Source organism: Haemaphysalis longicornis, unplaced genomic scaffold (assembly GCF_048455015.1).
Source record: "Haemaphysalis longicornis isolate Haplotype H1 unplaced genomic scaffold, Haemaphysalis longicornis Haplotype H1 scaffold_4, whole genome shotgun sequence".
In the NCBI taxonomy this organism is placed as follows: Eukaryota; Metazoa; Arthropoda; class Arachnida; order Ixodida; family Ixodidae; genus Haemaphysalis; species Haemaphysalis longicornis.
Window position 1 is genome coordinate 16,029,879 of NW_027526361.1, and position 17,603 is coordinate 16,047,481.

Here is a 17,603-nt window from a genome sequence, read left to right on the forward strand (position 1 = left end):
CTCCAGACGCGCGATGGTCGCGACACCACGTAGATCGTTTCGCCAGATCTGGGTTGTCGCATGAGTAAATGTTGTTTTTTATTCCGGCTTAACGGTAGAAAACTAGCAGTGTTATTTCCGCGTTTTCTTTTTATACGAGCTTGTGTTTGTCGTTATGATTCCGGGGCAAGGTGTTGTGGATGCTGACAACAGCGTCCCTCCAATTCCCTCAGCTTAAGCTAACGCACCTAAAGTCGCTCAGCTGCGGCGTTTCTGCACGTGCGGAACGACATGTCTGCATTCCTCACGGCATATCGGCTATCCTGGTATCCACGTTCTTAAGTGCACGGGAGCTACCTTCCGTAGATTAGGCAATAAAGACACCGCCACGCCAGTAGCTGTCACTTTTTTCTACATTCGACGGAAATGTCAGCGCACGTGTTAATCGGAGGTGTCACGTTAATACCGCATTGCGAGTAAAAAAATGCCGCAAATGGCTGTCATCTGACGATGACGTATATATTCCGGCCTTGTGGTCCTTCAAGTAATCCTTGATTCATAGTATTGGTCTGAGATAATTCCCGCCCCCCTTTGAGTCGGTTCACTGACTTCTCAACTCTACGCACCCTTTTCACGGAAAGCACGCTTTACAGGCGACCTTGGCAAGAAAAAAAAAAAGTTGTTTTGATGACGAGCGCCTTTGTCCTGCTCCGTGTGCAACGCAGGCCAGCTCGGCCGGCATGCTGTGAGGGCTGCGCGCGTCCCTCCTCCTGGTCGGTGGCGGCGGCGCCATGCTGCGGGCCTTGGTGCTGCCCCTGGTGCTGCTCCCGGTGCTCCTGCTGCTGCCCAGGTTCCCTCTGGCCGAGGCCGAGCCGGCGACGCACCTGATCAGGTCTCTTCCCGCCCTCCTCTTCCCTGTCTCTCACTGTGGCGATGGCCTGGCCGCATGTGCCTAGGTGAATCAGCGCAAGCACTGGTTACCAGGAAGGAGACATCCGTATCAGGACATTATTCCCCCCTGTGGTTACGTACCAAAGGATACGTGCCAACTACTAGTCTAAGCGTATGCGCCTGCTCCGCTCCCGCAGACATCCAGGCAGACGTTCGTCATCCACCATGCTTCATCATCCGCATCATCTTCCATCTAGGTTCTTTCCCGGGGTTTGCTACAGCGTATTCCGGAGCAAGGATCACCGAATAAACATGCACATATATTGAGAGATAGAAGGAGACATACATACATACATACATACATACATACATACATACATACATACATACATACATACATACATACATACATACATACATACATACATACATACATACATACACACACACATACATACATACATACATACATACATACATACATACATACATACATACATACATACATACATACATACAGACATACAGACAGACAGACAGACAGACAGACAGACAGACACCGGCCGCAAGCACGCACTTTTTAGATACGTGTCGTTTGTGAATGGCTGGTGCCGAAAATTTAAGCAAAATCACTACAACTTCAGAACGCCTCACCCCTGGAAGACCTAGCGAATTCATGGGTGGAACGTATTGCTTACTCTAACTTAATAAATGGAGATGCAGGAGTAACTAGGCGACCACGCCTGTCTTGTTATAGAAGTGGCGTGGTTGACTTCGTCCATGCGGGTGCGCGTGGTGTCCTTTGACGCCATTCACCATTGATGGACCACCGCGCAGCAGAAATATGGAAAGGCTACCCTTCATCGCTCTTGATGACGCTGACAATGAGCTCGTGTGTATTATGCATGGGCTTAAAGAGGGTTTTCATCGTCCCGCACAAGATTTGTCGCAGAAGGTCAGAATTGTGTGGACATCTGGTGCGATAAATTTATCACGCATGAGGCAACTATGCCGAGCTCACATTACAACGTGAGCAAAAGGTGTGTATCAGGTTGTGATGCCCTCATAGTCAGAGCCTGTGGCGTTGTCGAAATCCACCAAAATAAATTAGGGGACGTGTGCGTGCGCGCGCTTGCATTCGTGTGAGTGTGTGCGTGGAAGAGAGAGAGAGAGAGAGAGAGAGAGAGAGAGAACTTTTATCGAGCCCATTGAAATGGGTAGTGCACGCAGGCGCCAGACGGGGTGGAACCATCTTCGCGGGTCCCATATGCGTCCAGCAGCGCATGCGTGTGAGCTCATGCAGTTCTCTAATAACATGCGTAAAGCATTCAAGGAGCCTTAAGCTACACGCGGGTTAACCCATCAATTCTTTCCTTTTCTCCTCATCCTTCACACTTATACTTGTGGGTATGAAAGAGCAGAAAGTCTCAATCGAATGCTGCTCATGCGAATCAAAGCCCCAGACTGATTCCGATGTCACAAGAGTAAATCGTGTGAGAATCATTGTATAGGCACTTTATTGCCGCTTACCTTTGTTTTTATATCGGTTACTACGAGCTCCTTTATTGGAGTCTAAAACTGAAGCCAGCTTGGCGCAATGTTACAGAATACATGACCTGGAGCACACGTCAGGACCACCGAACCGACTGACACAGCGCTTGTATCATTTGTTTAAACGCTTGCTTCTGGAATGAATGACTGTGTTTATCAACGCAGGTCGTGGAGCAACACCATCGTAAAACACCGAGTTTATATCTGGGCTCTCCGAAGGGCTGTCTTTGTTTTTTAGAACAACCCGTTTAGCGTGTCCTTGGGCTGGACGTGCCATTACGGACTGGCTGCAGTAGCAATAAACGCCTGGCCGGGTGCCAAGGTTAATGTTTGTCAATGAGGTAGGCGCCGCTTTCCTTCCATCCAGAAGGCCATTTGATTACATGTTCCACTAGCCCACCCGCGTTGGAAAACATTGTGCTTAGGAAAGTATCCTGCTTCGTTGACGCAAAGCGCTTGAGGCAACTGTCTGATGAACGATGGTGTTCTGGCCTATACCAACTGTTTCTTTCTGTTTTAAGTTTGTTTTTGCTTTCACTCTCGTGGTTGCTAGCTTGTACTAAGGCTAAAGGCCAAATTTTACGATTTTCTTCATTCACTAGATAATAACGAGGAGTTGAATACCAAGAATATGCAAAAAAGTTGTTTGCATCATTTGTAGCAAAATATCTGCGGTATGCTGGACAGACTGCAAGGAGGTTTATGGGGCAAATTTTTGGAATTTAGCATGCGGTTTTATGAATATTGCCGCTTTTTGTATGTTGTCCTTAATTGAAGTAAACATCAGTGCTTGACGGACGGTGAAAATGGCGGTCAGCTTCGGTTCCGTCGTTAGCCAATGACACCCCCTGTATTATATTTCAGTGGACAAGGTGTCTTGATGACGAGAATGAAGACTGGGGTTCGATTCCTGCCACAGCGGCTGGTTTTGTGATGTAATAAGAAAACTAAGACACCCATGCATCAAGATTTCTGAGTACATGAAAGTTCCTCATGCACTCTAAATTAATCCGCAGTCGTTCAATACGGTTCCTCTAAGAACGCAGGTGCAGTTATGGCGTGTAAACCCTAAATTTTATGAAATGCGGAATTTCTTCAGCTTAGTGTCATAACGAGGCAGACAAGCCTACAAGCCTACCTAAGGTTTATGCTTGCCCGGCACTATATTTCTTTAAATTTATGAGCTAAATAAATGTTATCTTAAATATTTATTGTTAAATGTGGGTAGATGTAATTCTACGCATTTTCTGTTACTTCATTGCGCCTTGATTTGCTCGCAAAAAGGAATGGGTTAATTAAGGTCTACGTCCTATAATGAAGACATTTTTAATGTGCCTTATCGCACACTGCACACAAGCATAACTACATGTCCTACACATAACAACATGTTGATTCTGTGTCCCGAATTTCTTCGTGACACAAAACCAAGCAACAAATACGAACAAGAAAGCAAAATATTGTCATCCCCCCGGAGCGTCACAATGTAAAGCAAGGTAGTTGCATCCTTAAATCATGTGAAAAAAAAAACATCTGGTAAGATAGGCTACGGTACATTCGAAGAAAATAAAGGTACACCCATTAATGTGTATGGAGTCTGTGCGAATTAGGTTTTAACGTTAAAAAAAGCTGGTGCACAGAGGCCCGAGAAAGCACGGCTACCGAACTGTAACTGTAACCGAACTGTCGGAATTAATTCCGTATATTTTTAACAGAAGAGCTGTTAAAGCTTGAGCTTGGTTCGTTGGCGTTCGCAAAAAAAAAAGCAAAGAAAAAAATTCACAGCATATCCACGGGGTGAATGATGATGAGTGGGCGAAGCTCCTGAGGGGAAATCATCGGTAAAACCGTGACTCTTCAGTGAAAGTTCGCCCACTACATCTGTGTCCGAACGTAACGTCTAGAAAGTCTAGCTTAAACCGCGCGTCGGCACCTTGGGGCTGAGCTCGCCTGATGCGTTTTGCACACGCCTCACGAGCTCTCACTGCATCGGGGTCTGCCTGCCGATACGCGCGCTTTCTCGCCGCTTCCCGTTCACTGACGTTTTGGAGATCCTCTTCGCGCCGCAGCCGTGCCGCTTCACGTACGGCAGGGTCCTCGCGCCGTTGCCGTGACGCTTGGGCCTCTCGTTCTCGAACGCTGGGATCTTGGCGGCGTCGTCGCGCAGCCAGACGACACGCTTCGGCCTCCCGCTCTCGTACGGCAGGATCTTGGCGGCGGCGTCGCGCAGCTTCACGGAGCGCTTCTGCCTCGCGGGCTCGCACATCTGCAGCCTTATCCATCGGGCGACTCCGAGCGCGCGCCAACAGCGAACGGATTTTATTACAACGCTCCCCGCCATCTAGTAAACAATCCAAGAACTAAACTAGAGGTACCCACGCCATCTAGTAAACAATCCAAGTGCATCTTTTCATCATATACAAGTACCGCCATCCAGTAAACAATCCAAGAACTAAACTAGAGGTAGCCACGCCATCTAGTAAACAATCCAAGAACTAAACTAGAGGTGGCTACATACATACGTCGAGGATGGACAGACCCACGCCTTAAGGAGCTTCGCCCCTAAAAGCTCCTCCGGGCTCCAGGCGCCGTCGACCTTCACCAAGACGCGTAGGGGGAGCCAAGCCTCGCCTAGCTGTGACGTCATCGCGCGTGCGGGCACCGCTCGCTATTCAAGAACCCTATGTAGTATGTACAGCATTCCTGGAGTGATCTCTCGCGTTTTATTCTCGCCAGTTCACGTACATTCGTGCCTGAAGTGGGGAGCACAGCACAGCTCGCGCTACCGACGCCGAGTTCCCGTTCTAGAGCGCGCTAACGCGGTCCACTTTGAGAGAGATGGGAAAGGCTGCGGACAAAACGATATGGGCCTGGCTGTCACGGAGAACTTTCAGCGACAAGTTCGGAAATCCACGTGTGGTGCAACAGCCAGGTTTCCGACGAAGGGTTGTGCTGTGCTGTTTCTCTAGCCTTGCACTGTTTGTCGAAGCTGCGCCAGTTTCTTTAAACTGTTCACTGTTTTCAGTTGTGGTAACGTTTTGGGATCGAAACACTCATTGAGACACCACAAACCAGGCTCATGTGGTGGCTGAGCGCAAATCCCTCTCGATTGCTCTTTATCAGTTGAAATTTACTTTTGGTAAGACCATCGCGGAGAGACAGTCACTAAACATGTTTTTCCTACTGAGTAGAGCAGTGCCGAGTCTATGAGCTTCCAGCTGAACCATGTGTTTTTTCAGCGTTCAGTGCTGTTGTGCGTTAAGTACATTGGCTCGTCTCATGCGTGAGTGTGGGATTGCAGGTTTCACAACTACACGGACAAACAGATCCTCGACTACCTGGTGGACCCGGTGCGCTACGACTACCGGATTCGACCCAGGGGTACGTCCAAGTGCCGCCGCTGCTGCTGCTGCTGCTCACCACTTGAATGCGTTGTATCACCCGCTGTACACAAGCAGTCTGAAAGGCTATCTACACGCCGTGTTTGAGCTGGGAGTGATCGATGCCCAGAGATTAAGATTCGAGGCCGCAAGGCCAGTTACCGTTTTCTTATACGTATATGTTGTTTGTAAAAGCGTTAAGACCTGCAAAACTGTGTATTATTGACTTTTAACTAATCACCCATTTAGAGGCGCTTTTATCCAAATCGCCGATTATTATGTTGTTTTGCGCTACAATTCAAGAAACAGAGTTTCTGAAATACTCTTATTGTAAAATTCATCCGCTCAAATCTGTCTTTGTTCCTACAAAGAAAGTTGACGTCTAAGGCACCGACAAATATAATCAACACAGCGCAAACGCACCTAACATCCGATCAAATGAAATTTGGACAAGACGCTCAATGAAAATGACGTAGGGCCCAGCGCTCATACATATATATACAGATAGCGCCACCGTGCGAGATCCCGTGTATCATTTGCAATGTCTTGATCAAAAGCACTTTTCGCGGAGAATACCCTTATTGGCTTGGGCTGTGGGCGTCTCATTTCGTCGTCGTCTCATGTTGTCGTCGTCTCATGTCGTCATAGCATTATGTAGCCATGGTACTAAAATACCGGGACACTCGTCTTCCAACGCCTCGTGCTAGAACGCTTCCTGCTTTAAAAACACGAGGCTTACAGCAAAGCTGTACACCTTTGCCCCCCAAAGGTGGGAAAAAACGCCAAGGTTCCAAGAATACACTTACAAACTGCATGCTTCGCCCGTCCCCAGGTTTCACGTTAGTGGAAATGGCCCGGGACTGTTAATTTTTACTTCCTTGGACATAAATCACTGGTTGCGAGCCTGTAGCGCTTTTGAATACTTCAATTATCTTCGTCGTATTAATGAATATCCGTAGAAAATAGCTATCAGTATCTTTTAGGTGTGCAGTCAAACTCCGATGCAGGCCTCAGATAAAAAGCAATAGCGCAAAAAATGCAAACTATTTCAAAATGTTGAAATTAAAGTACTACTGAAACACCGTAACAAAAAAAATATTGACCGGGTGTTTTGCGACGATGCCCCAGGATTTTTTTTATGACCTCCAAAAATAAATTGCGCGTTTCCTGTTTTTTCCCCAGTGAGTGACATTTTCCACAATCTCGCAGCCCTTCTCACTCCCGTAAGAGCCGTATCTGCTCACGAAACCCTCTGTTTATATAAAAATATTAGCCCATTTATAACTGCGCATACTGCCGCTGAACCATCCGGTGAACCGCCCAACTCATGGAAATATCCGCCCTGTTAACCACATTAGCATTAGTGATGGAGTAACTTATGTGGCAACCAAGATTTCTTAAAGTAATGTATTTTCGCATAGGTACATGGTACTCAAGAAATTTAATAACGATCATAGATATTGTCATTGAAATTCCCCGAGAATCCTGAGCATGAAAACCCTGCAGGAACTTTCGATTTTCCTTGAGTACGGCCCCCATTGATAAGGGAAACAAGCCGCCTAAGCTAAATAAGATAGACACACGAAAGTGCATGGCACATTTGCTGGGAAAACCCAGATATCCCGGCGTAACTGTATAGTCCATGCTAGGAAGCGGGGTTGACTAATCGCCAGCCGTGTCACCCCGCACATTTATCTAGGGCTCTGAGAAAACGAATCTGTCAGGGCCGACTGTCGCAACCGCGGGGTAAGGAACGGGCTGCCATTTGCTCTTCCTCCCTCTGAAAATCTATCTGAGTACCGCAGCCATCGTCGTTTTATATCCCAATCTGTGCGTTGATTGAAACCGTGAAGTATAATTTGCGGTGTCGCTTACCAAGAAGAGCAGATATAAAAGAGGGGCGTGACGGCCGGCTTTGCCGAGGGAGCTGCCGACCTTGATCAAAAGTTTTCCACCCTGTGGTGGCGCGCCAGCTTTATCAGCGGTCGGGCTATTGACGCTGGCCGTCTTGGCTTCGCCTTGTCCGTGGTCGTCCTCTTTCTTGTACCGCCGATTGATCTGCACAGGGTATATTTGCCTTTCTTTTATCTTGCAAGCAGTGGTTGAGCTTGAACCGCCATCACCTTGGAGCGTAGTCAGAAGCTGCCTGCAGCAGTGGAAGAAAAAACATGGAAGAAAAAACATGGAAAAAACAGTGGAAGAAAAAGAACTCATACGAAGTTCTTTGTGAAAGCCTTCAGGGCAGAGGGAAATACAAGCTCATTCCTTATGGGCATTGTAAGCTCGTTAAAATGTGCTAGCCGTTCGGTTCGTGGCCGCGGCGGCCGCTTTTTTTGATGGGGGCGAAAAGCAAAAACGCCCGTGTGTTCGATATTTCGGCGCACGTTAAAGATCCCCAGGTGGTCAAAATTAATCCGGAGCACTCCACTATACGGCGCGCCTCATCGCCTGCTTTGTGTCGCCACGTTAAACACTGCAACCAATCAATCAAATCAAAATTTGCAAGCCTCACAAATAATCATTATCAGCATCAGCATCATTATTGCATTTAGAGCGACTTGTGGGACATTTATCTGCGTTTTCGTTTCGCAACCTCGTCAAAGCTTGGTAGGACGGTCATGTTTTGTTTGCGCAAGTCCAGTTTTTTGCAAAGTTCCAGACAAGGGCAATTTGCTAAAAGACTGCATCAGGCATCATTTATTGCCAAACAACGAAAAAAACAAAACAAAACAAAAAACATGATGAGGTCTTGCCCTAGGATGTACGTAGTTCAAGCTTAATCCCTGCTTCTTTGCAGTTTCGTTATTTTGTTCACGATTAAAAAACACTCGGGTGCGCGTCAAATGCATTGGGGTGACAGGCTGACTGGGACAAAGAAATTTGACTCGACTCAACTTGGCACTTGCGATTCCGACGTGGTGCCCTTTTTGCGTTTGCATGATTAATTTAGTACTGCGTAATTTATATATACAGTGCGCTTCATTACGCAACGTTATTGTGCTTTCGCTCATGCAAAAACTATTTAATATTGTAAAGTGGCCATATCTGCTAGATATGAAATTTTCAAAATAGTTTTTTTAGGAATGAATAAGCGGACTAAAGGTACCAATATACACTTTTAGCAAACATTTTCTACCTTTTTCTCACAGAAAGAATTGTATTTTGGCTTACATTTGAACCAATAGAGATTATGAAGATTCCAACCTTTCTAAAGAAATACCGCTTCAGAAAGGCCGAGAAACATCTCTGTGATTTCTTTCATTTTTGAACCTCTCGAGCTAGATGCCTACTTTCTAAACAAATTTCAGCGTTTTTTTTTTTTCAAAAAACATATACGGCGTAGTAATGTCGACCCCCCCCCCCTCCCCTCTCTCCTCCACTTCAATTCGTCTTTGTTGAAGCCGAGCTAGCTATGGTCGCATGGGTGGGGGTTTTAACTTTCCGGTCAACATATTCTGCTTTGGATGTATGCTAAGATCATCATCAGAACTTTCGTAATATTGGATTTTTAGATATTATTACACCTCTTGAATTGCTTCCCGTTAAGTCACTGCTGAAAGTTCAGTCGCCGCTACAGGTTAAGCCACTGGAAGTTAAACCATTACTGTCTGGATGTTAAGTCACACTACGCGTTAAGCCACTACTGAAGTCGCTAGAGAATAGGCCATTGCTATAAATATCCCCGTAGGTACAAATGATCCTTCAGCTCGAGCTTCCTTGTTCCGTGCTCGCTGTAACGGTCCCTGCAGGCCTTTTCCGTCCACCGGTTCATCTGCCCGCAGCTTGTCCCCGGAAAAGCGCTTTACGCGCAACGAATGGCGCTAAGCCTCGTTTCCGGGGGCTTTGTGCTTTTCCGCCGTGCTCCCCTATTGCCCGGCGCCTATCCACAGCGGTCGTAAGGCCCCTACGGCTACTGTTGGCGTCAGTGTTACTTCTATAGAAGGTATGTACAGCGAATTGAAGACACGATTCGCCTTGCCAATAAACTTCAGCACACGCAGCCAGTACAGGCACTGGGCTCAAAGGCATTGCGGGCGTTCGTAGATGCCGGCAGTCTCAGGGAAATAAGAAGGTGTGTGACATTCTCGCCTGAGCCTCTGGCCTTACGTAATGGTTTTATAGCAAAATGTGGTGCGCACCCGACTTTTAAGAAAATCTGCCCGTCTAACACCTGACACAGAGGCTCAATGAAAAGGTCAGAAGGCCCTAAGTGACTCTGTTGGCCTGGCTCGGCTGCGCGTCCCCTGATTCTGAAATAGGGACATTCGCCCATGCCTTAGCCAAGCCACGATATTTACCTTTAACAGAATGTGTGAATAGTCGATCACTCTAACGGCAGCAATGAGGGATGAATAAATTTCAATAAAGGACCTGGTGTCTTTTCACTGCCGCAGTTGTTTAGTGCACGAAAGCGGAGAGTTCATCAGTGCTCGATGATACCCAAGTGGCGCTTTAAATGATCCTGCCTGTGTCCTCGCAGAGCGCACCGACGTCAACGTGAGTGTCCTGCTGCTGACGCTTTCATCGCCGGACGAGTCAAGTTTGGTGCGTTTCAGTCACTTCCCTGCTGCTCTTCCACGCACGCTGCTTTGTTCCCCGCTCGTCTCCATAACAAATTATTTACTAAAGGCACGCTCTTTGCGGCCATTTTTTGCTAGTGTTGCGACGTGGTCATCCCACCGCTGACAACCCGTTGCTGCATGCGGGAAGGCCGACCCGAGCCGAGCTCCGTCGCCTCCTACCCTACATACGTGTGGTAGCGTGGTTTGAAGCGAGCGGCCAGCCAGTGTTGCTGCCGTGAAGAAGTCCAGAGACCATAGGCAAAACGTAACTCATTTACTTCATAGCGAGAGATGAGTCGAAGCTAAAGAACAATGCCCCGACGTCCGAGGTTACAGCACAGGACTTGAGCAGAGTGACATCATTGACTCACTGCTCAAACAGGAATGAACTATAGCGCTTGGAGGTATCTTATTTATACCCAAAGCGCTAACCGTCGAAACAAGCGTTCCCTCTAGATTGTGCACACGTTACGGACGGCACAGACACACACACACCACTCTTTCCAGAGTTCGTGAGCAGTCGGTAGTAGCGTCGCACGCTAAGTCCGAGAGAGGGGAGAGAGGAGGTCTCCGCTGCGGACGCGGGGCTTCTGCGTCCTCGGGGCAGGGCCACCGCAGTTTGATCGCGCCGATAGATAGGCGCCAGAGACCCAGGTTTGTCGGAGCTTGCTGCAAGCGTGAGTCACCGACAGGGAGAGCCTGCTTGAAAGGCGCACGTAGTGGAGGCTTCGCCGCACAGCCGAAGGGTATTGAAACAAAGCCCAGCGGCGGGGTCATTGGTAACACTTGTGGTAATCGTGATCAAGCCTCAGCAACCTGCTTGTGTCTTAAGAGTGACGCTATAGCGCGTCCGAACCATGTAGAGCTGTGCAGTAAGACGGGTAATCCGCCTGGATGTTCTAGACAACTCAATGTAAACAGTGGCGTACGCAACAATCATTTCTGCAAAGACGGGGTAAGAATGAGCGGACCCCCGACCCCCTTTAAAATAGGGAGAGCGAGGAAGCGAAAGCAGAAAAAAGGAAAAAGGAAAGAAAAGACACACATGAAAGAAAAGACGCAAAAAAAAAGAATCACTGACGATTAACCGTGTCAAAATAAAAGTTTCATGCGGCTAAGGCAGTATTTTACGCAACCTTTTGACTGTTTCAGTCTTTTTTGTGTTGCTTCAGGGGCATTGAAAAATGGGTGGTAGTTACAGCAAACAGCGGTGCCGCCTAAAGTTGGACTGTAGGTTTCGACAAAAACATAATTATCTGTAGTCGTTACTTCACGGAAAGCAGAGTTGGTAGTTGGCGACCTCGTAAGCCCGCACTCCACCAAGCTCAAGTTTCGAAGGGCTGGGGAGAAGGACATGGCCTCATCGGCTTCCTCCCGCGAACGCCAGGGAGTGTAATTTCCGGTCTTGACAGATAAGCGAATCCGCTGTCACCGAACAACCGGTGCCTTTCAATCACACTGGGTCTGTAAGCGGCACCGAGGCCTCCTGTTTCTATTTCTTTTTAAATGACCGGCTCCCTTTCACCGTACGTTATCTTCTAACTGCAACATACGAGAGCTGCTCCCGATTATAATTGCTAATGCGGCAGATATATCACCATCGGAAAAAGGCTGCTCGCAGTAGAACCGAGGAAGCTAACACCTAACCAGCTTACATGTTATGGCGCTCAATACGAAAATGTTAAAGCCGTCGGCGAAATGTTATCGTGGCAAAAGTTACTAAGTTCGTCATCATGGTAGAAATGGATACATTTTCTGTGGAAAGCACAAGTATTGGTTATTTCTTGCTGTTCGCAAAAACTATCACGGTACGCCAAAACCATGCGGTGTCTGATATCAACTGATCGCGGCAGGATTTAACTTATGAATTAGCAGCAGTCTGCGGTACAATCATGTTGACTGTATACGACAGCAGTTTGTGGCATGATATTGTAGATGACACCCCGGGGATGAGGCGTTAAAAGGTGTATTTACAAAGTAACGCCCTCCACTATACGGGGCGCCTCATCACCTGGGTAGTGTCGGCTCGTTAAAATCAATCAATCAATCAATCAATCAATCAATCAATCAATCAATCAATCAATCAATCAATCAATCAATCAATCAATCAATCAATCAATCAATCAATCAATCAATCAATCAATCAATCAATCAATCAATCAATCAATCAATCAATCAATCAATCAATCCCGCAGCGGCAGCTTGCTGGCCCACAACTTGTTCAATCTCCGCGTGTTCAGACCTCCTCTTCTTCCATCTGGTTGCCCCTTAGCGTCTGAAGCACAGCGGCACTACCTACACGAGAGTAGGTTGGCCACGGGTCCACTATTCCAAGAAACTACTCCGCAACTTCTTGCGCCAACTGCAGAATATCCATGACAATATCTATGAATTTAAGCATGAATACACAAGCATGGCTTACAGCAGGGGTTTAGGACGCAATTAAGGCTTCATTGTTAGTGTGTGCACTATGAAGCGAATATTTCCAGAAATAAGATCTGAGAAATAAAGATTTAAGCACTGTTGAATTCCTGCAAACATTCTAAATTCTTTCCCTGCTGTGGTTGGAAAACTCTGTGAACTTTACGGCTCTTTTGTGGCATCGCAAATGTTCTGCCCTTGTTTGTGGCCATGTCGAGAACAAACAGGGCTGAAGCGATGGGTTATTTTATACAAAAAAAAAACCTGTTAGACCCCGAAACTTACATATTTCCACATGTGCCTAATACAGCTGATGGAAGTCAGCAAATAAAAAGGAACAGCACCTTTTCTCTCGTTTTTTGATACAGATAGTTAACTAGCCCCTGCCAAAAATCGCTCGCCCTGACCTGACAGCTGGCTGATTTGACATGACGATGGACCATGAAAGTTTTAAGGTTGACTTACAATTACGTAATCGTCGAACAGCAATGGTTGAAGGCCTTTCCTTCGGGCGACTGCGCGTGCGGACTTTTCACTGAATGGCTGGTCAGCATGCTTGGAAGCAGATTTCAGTGTGCTTAGCCCCCAGCTGGAAAGGGCCAGTAAGGAAGGCATACAAATGTACTCTATGGCGGCAATAGAAAATGCAAACTTTGCAAATGGGACAGCTGGCAATGGACTTAGCCAATAATGCACAGAGATTAAATTTCCTGGCTCTGCCATTGCTACTGTCGATTGGTGGGGGAAGGGGGTGGCGTAGTGACTCATCTTGTCATTAAATCGCGCATTCTATGTCTCAAGCACGTATCGCGTAAGTACATGTATGTGCCAGATTACGGTGCCCTCGCATGCCGCTGTCCCATTAGTTCAAGGATGCGTCAGAGGGCAGCTTGTACATCTTTTCCCAGCACTCCCATGACTCGCGAAAGAAAGCACGAGTATATTGCGAGATTCCGCCCGATATCATCAGACCTCCCTTGCATTTCGAAGCCTCACCAAAATTTGGGTCCTTCTTGTATCCTTGGCCACGCAATTTAACAAACATTTGGGGAAACAAAGGGCAAAAGAAAGTATGGGTCTGTTCCAGGCCAAGCATCCTGGTCTTCGTTGATGTAATTGTCTTTGAGCATCGTCCCCTCGTACCGCTGGGGCTGCCGATGCGGGAGAGTGGTCCTGACAGGGGTCGATGGCCGGTGGTGCAGAAGTACGAGATCGAGTTCCTGCTGCACCAGCGCTGGGAGGACGAGCGGCTCCGGTTCGCCGCCGAAGGGCCCCACCTGAACGGTCTGCTGCACGAGGGACAGGTGTGGAAGCCCGACATCTACTTCCTCAAGCACGGCGAGTTCAAGTCCCCCCTGGCGCCGATCCACATGAGCCTCCGGCTCTACCCCAACGGCACCGTCTTGTACACGCTGCGCCGACACATGACGCTCGTCTGCCAGGGAAACCTCAAGATATTCCCCTTCGACAACCCAAAGTGTCCCTTCGCCGTCGAAAGCAGTGAGTGGTGTACTGTGCCCTGCTCCCACCATTCCCTGTGTCGAGGTTGTTCTCGGCGAACTATTTTATTTTGCCATTGTGATTGACCTAACAAGTTTAAGAACGACCCCCCAAGATTTTTTTCAATTCCTAGCACTATTGCAGCGGTTATTATATAAGACGGCGCCGAAATCGACGCTGAATGTACTGAGTTTATTATTGGTTTGGCGTCAGTTTTACTCAAAAAACACTCGTAATGTGCTATTTTACACACGAACATTTAAATTACAACGCCACACATTGCATCGTTTTACACGTGGCATATCGTGATAAATGTTGGGAATATAAATTGGTAATCTCAGCTGTTGAAGACAGCATAACGTGAGAACTTCAAACAAATAAGATTGAGCTTATGTGTGCAGCTCACCTATGCTCACTTTTCCAACAGTCCATCTCAAAAGGCGTGCTCCTCCAGATTGCAATCCGTAGATGGGGTAGCAAACATTCAATTTTAAGTTATTGTGCAATTTTATTAGCCAGCGTACCTAAATCCTAGATCATATTATGTACCCGCATATCGCAGAATTTTTGATTCCGACAATTGGTTTTATTATGCCCAGCGTGGCTCTAGAAAAGTTTTTTTTTTTTTTGCAAAATTCCCCTACTTATGTTTATTTGACCTGTATATTAATTTACTCTCTAAGTTTTAGAGTGACGCCATTTTGCAGCATTTTACATTTCAGTGCAGCATTTTAATATTACTCTTTAATATTACCCGTGCGCATGTAGAAATAAACTGAATTTGCCGCGTTAAATTTAAGCGCCGACACCCCAAGCTGAATGAAAGAAATTCCTAGTAGCCACTCACGACAACTTTCTGTTGACCATCAAATCCAGAATTCTGCACTGATTGCTCAGGCATTCCTCAGCAGGTCGTCGTTGGTCCAGTTCTTTTTTGAATGATAATACTGATATACAAATGGATGTATCGTTCAACACACAAATGTTTGCAGACGACTATATTATTTTTTGCAAAATAATTTATCTTTCCAATCCTGCGCCTTTCCAGAATTATCTATGGAGCGTGCATGAATGGTTTAAACATTCGCTCATGAAACTTCATCTTAAAAATGTAAGATCGTTCATTTTGCCTCCATCAAAATTCGCTTGTTTTTCTGTACGCCATCGATAACTGCACCGAAAAATTAGGTTACCGTTAGATATCGCAGGACACCGTGCGATCCTCGCACGGTATCCTGCACAGAAGGAGCGGGAAATATTTGAAGCCTTTGAAATCAAAAAGAAAGGAAACGCGTGTGTAAGCGAGCCGTCGGTTGCACTTCTGGAGAAGGTAATAGTGTACTTGTCATGAGCATCTTACGCCGTAAATCCACGTGGTGGATTACGTTTTTGTTACGGGCTATTATATTTCATTTCGATATCTGTTTTTGTTCTTTTTTCATTTTTTTGTTTTTCTATCTTATCCTATACATATATTTCTGTTGCAATAAAGCGCTCAGTTGTTCGTCAGCGCCTGTGGCTTGTAGTCTTTACTTCGTCCTGTCTTTTGCGCTGTTTTTCTTCTTAGTATTAATATCCTCAGTGTTACTTCGGGGCTCAGAGTACGTTCTCGGATCACTCTTCGCAATCTGACACTCCGAACCTGCCTGGGGAACATGCGCGGTCCGCCATTATGACGTTTGATGGGTCTCGGCCAGGCTTGGCTACGGAACTGACTGCATGAAGCCGCCCGCAGGCGCAATTTGTCACCTCTAGATAGCCCTATGTTACTCTATGCTATCACCATCATGCATCATCACTGCGCTTACAACGGAAGTTTTACTTCGGAATGACGGAAGTGCGTGTTTACCATAAAAGCACCATCGCATGAGAAGCACGCGCGCTCGTCGTCATAGTGCGGTTCAAGCTTTGAGAACACCGTTGAATGTACAACCGCGAACTTTGTCGTGCCTTGATGACGTCGCAAGAACAGGAGGCCCTTTCGTTCAGGAAAAGCTTGACGTATTAAACGCAGTATACAAGCAGCCAGTTCGGAAGAGAGTCGACATCGCTAGGGACCTAGCATTGCCGCGCGTGGTGTTTTCCAGCGATAGAAAAAAGCGGCAATTCTACATTATTTTTTAAGGTTCGAAAGCCAAAGTTGCAGAAATACATGGTTGGAAGTGAAAGCTACATTGTTTTTGTTCATTTTCGAAGGTTTCCTCATTTTTGCGTTTTCCTGGTTCTTACGTTTTGTTTTCCTGGTCCGGTGAAAAACTTATGAACGGGGTTTCACTGTATATCTCATCAATCTGCTGGAAGCGCTTCTAATTCGAGCGACGCAATTTATTTATTACAAGCACAGTTACAACGTCGTCATTTCTTCTCTTGACGCAAAATTCTGTTTATGATTACTTGCATTCCATCGCCCTATTTTTAGTATACGCTTTTCTTCTCAAGTTCGTTTACAGATCACTCAACACTATGGATTGCACCTCAGGAACTATCTTCCTTCGGGTCAGTCGCCCACAAGTCGTGCGCCACTTTTTACTTGCCGCCACTTTTTCGTTTTCAGTATTATTCCCAGGAGCAACAGATTGGAGCAGCTTTTTAACACGTAATTGCAGCCATAACTTTTGTTTCAACATTTGTGAATACCGTTAAAAATTACATCGCAGTATAATAAAAAGTGGCCTCCACTTTTTTCTGAATGCACACATCCATTATGTAACGCCCCTTCAACGTAAAATAAGATAAAACAAAACAGGTGAAAACCTTCGTTAAAATATCTCATGCGAAGTGTGAGGAGTGATGTTTTGTAGTCATACGTTGCAATTCAACGTTCTCTTGCCAATGCGCGAACGTTATTTGCTAATCGCAGAATTTTCGGACGACGTACTGACGCACACATGCTAAGCCATGTGAAGTGTTTGTGTGCGCGTGATTTTCTCGAATGCCCTTTCGATCCTAATGTAGTCTCTGCACTCTCCGCGCAGTGTCGCACGAAGAGAACCAGCTCAAAATCGACTGGTCGCCAACCGAGCCGTCCATCAGCACGGCCACGTCGTTGCGGGCGCACAACGCCTACCTGGCCAAGAACGAGACTGGCTACTGCGACACGAGACACACATGGAGAGGTGGGCTAATAACGACACTCATTCCGTTTGCATCTTCGCCAAGACAATCGAAGACCAGCTGCTGCATAACCAGCTGCTGCACAAACCAACGCTCTTTAGGCAGTTGCTAATGCGAAGCATTATTTGTACACTTCAAGACCTTGTAGTGTCGGTATTGCTATGAGACTGTTTCGCGTCTTAAGTTGAGCCATATTGATAGCCACTCG

General features: G+C 46.7%; 2 protein-coding genes across 2 annotated transcripts in view; one reads left to right on the plus strand and one right to left on the minus strand.

Annotated features, from left to right (window-relative positions):
* LOC144178302 (proclotting enzyme-like) overlaps nt 1–17,603 on the minus strand; it is a 439,300-nt gene that overhangs the window by 285,986 nt on the left and 135,711 nt on the right. The gene's annotated exons all lie outside the window — the stretch shown is intronic.
* Phcl-1 (pH-sensitive chloride channel 1) overlaps nt 1–17,603 on the plus strand; it is an 88,389-nt gene that overhangs the window by 40,179 nt on the left and 30,607 nt on the right. The window contains exons 2-6 of the mRNA XM_077706036.1: nt 705–871; nt 5,720–5,799; nt 10,279–10,343; nt 13,984–14,281; nt 17,257–17,397. Coding sequence (XP_077562162.1) covers nt 771–871; nt 5,720–5,799; nt 10,279–10,343; nt 13,984–14,281; nt 17,257–17,397 — 685 coding nt within the window. The 5' untranslated portion in view covers nt 705–770. The remainder of the gene's footprint in view (nt 1–704; nt 872–5,719; nt 5,800–10,278; nt 10,344–13,983; nt 14,282–17,256; nt 17,398–17,603) is intronic.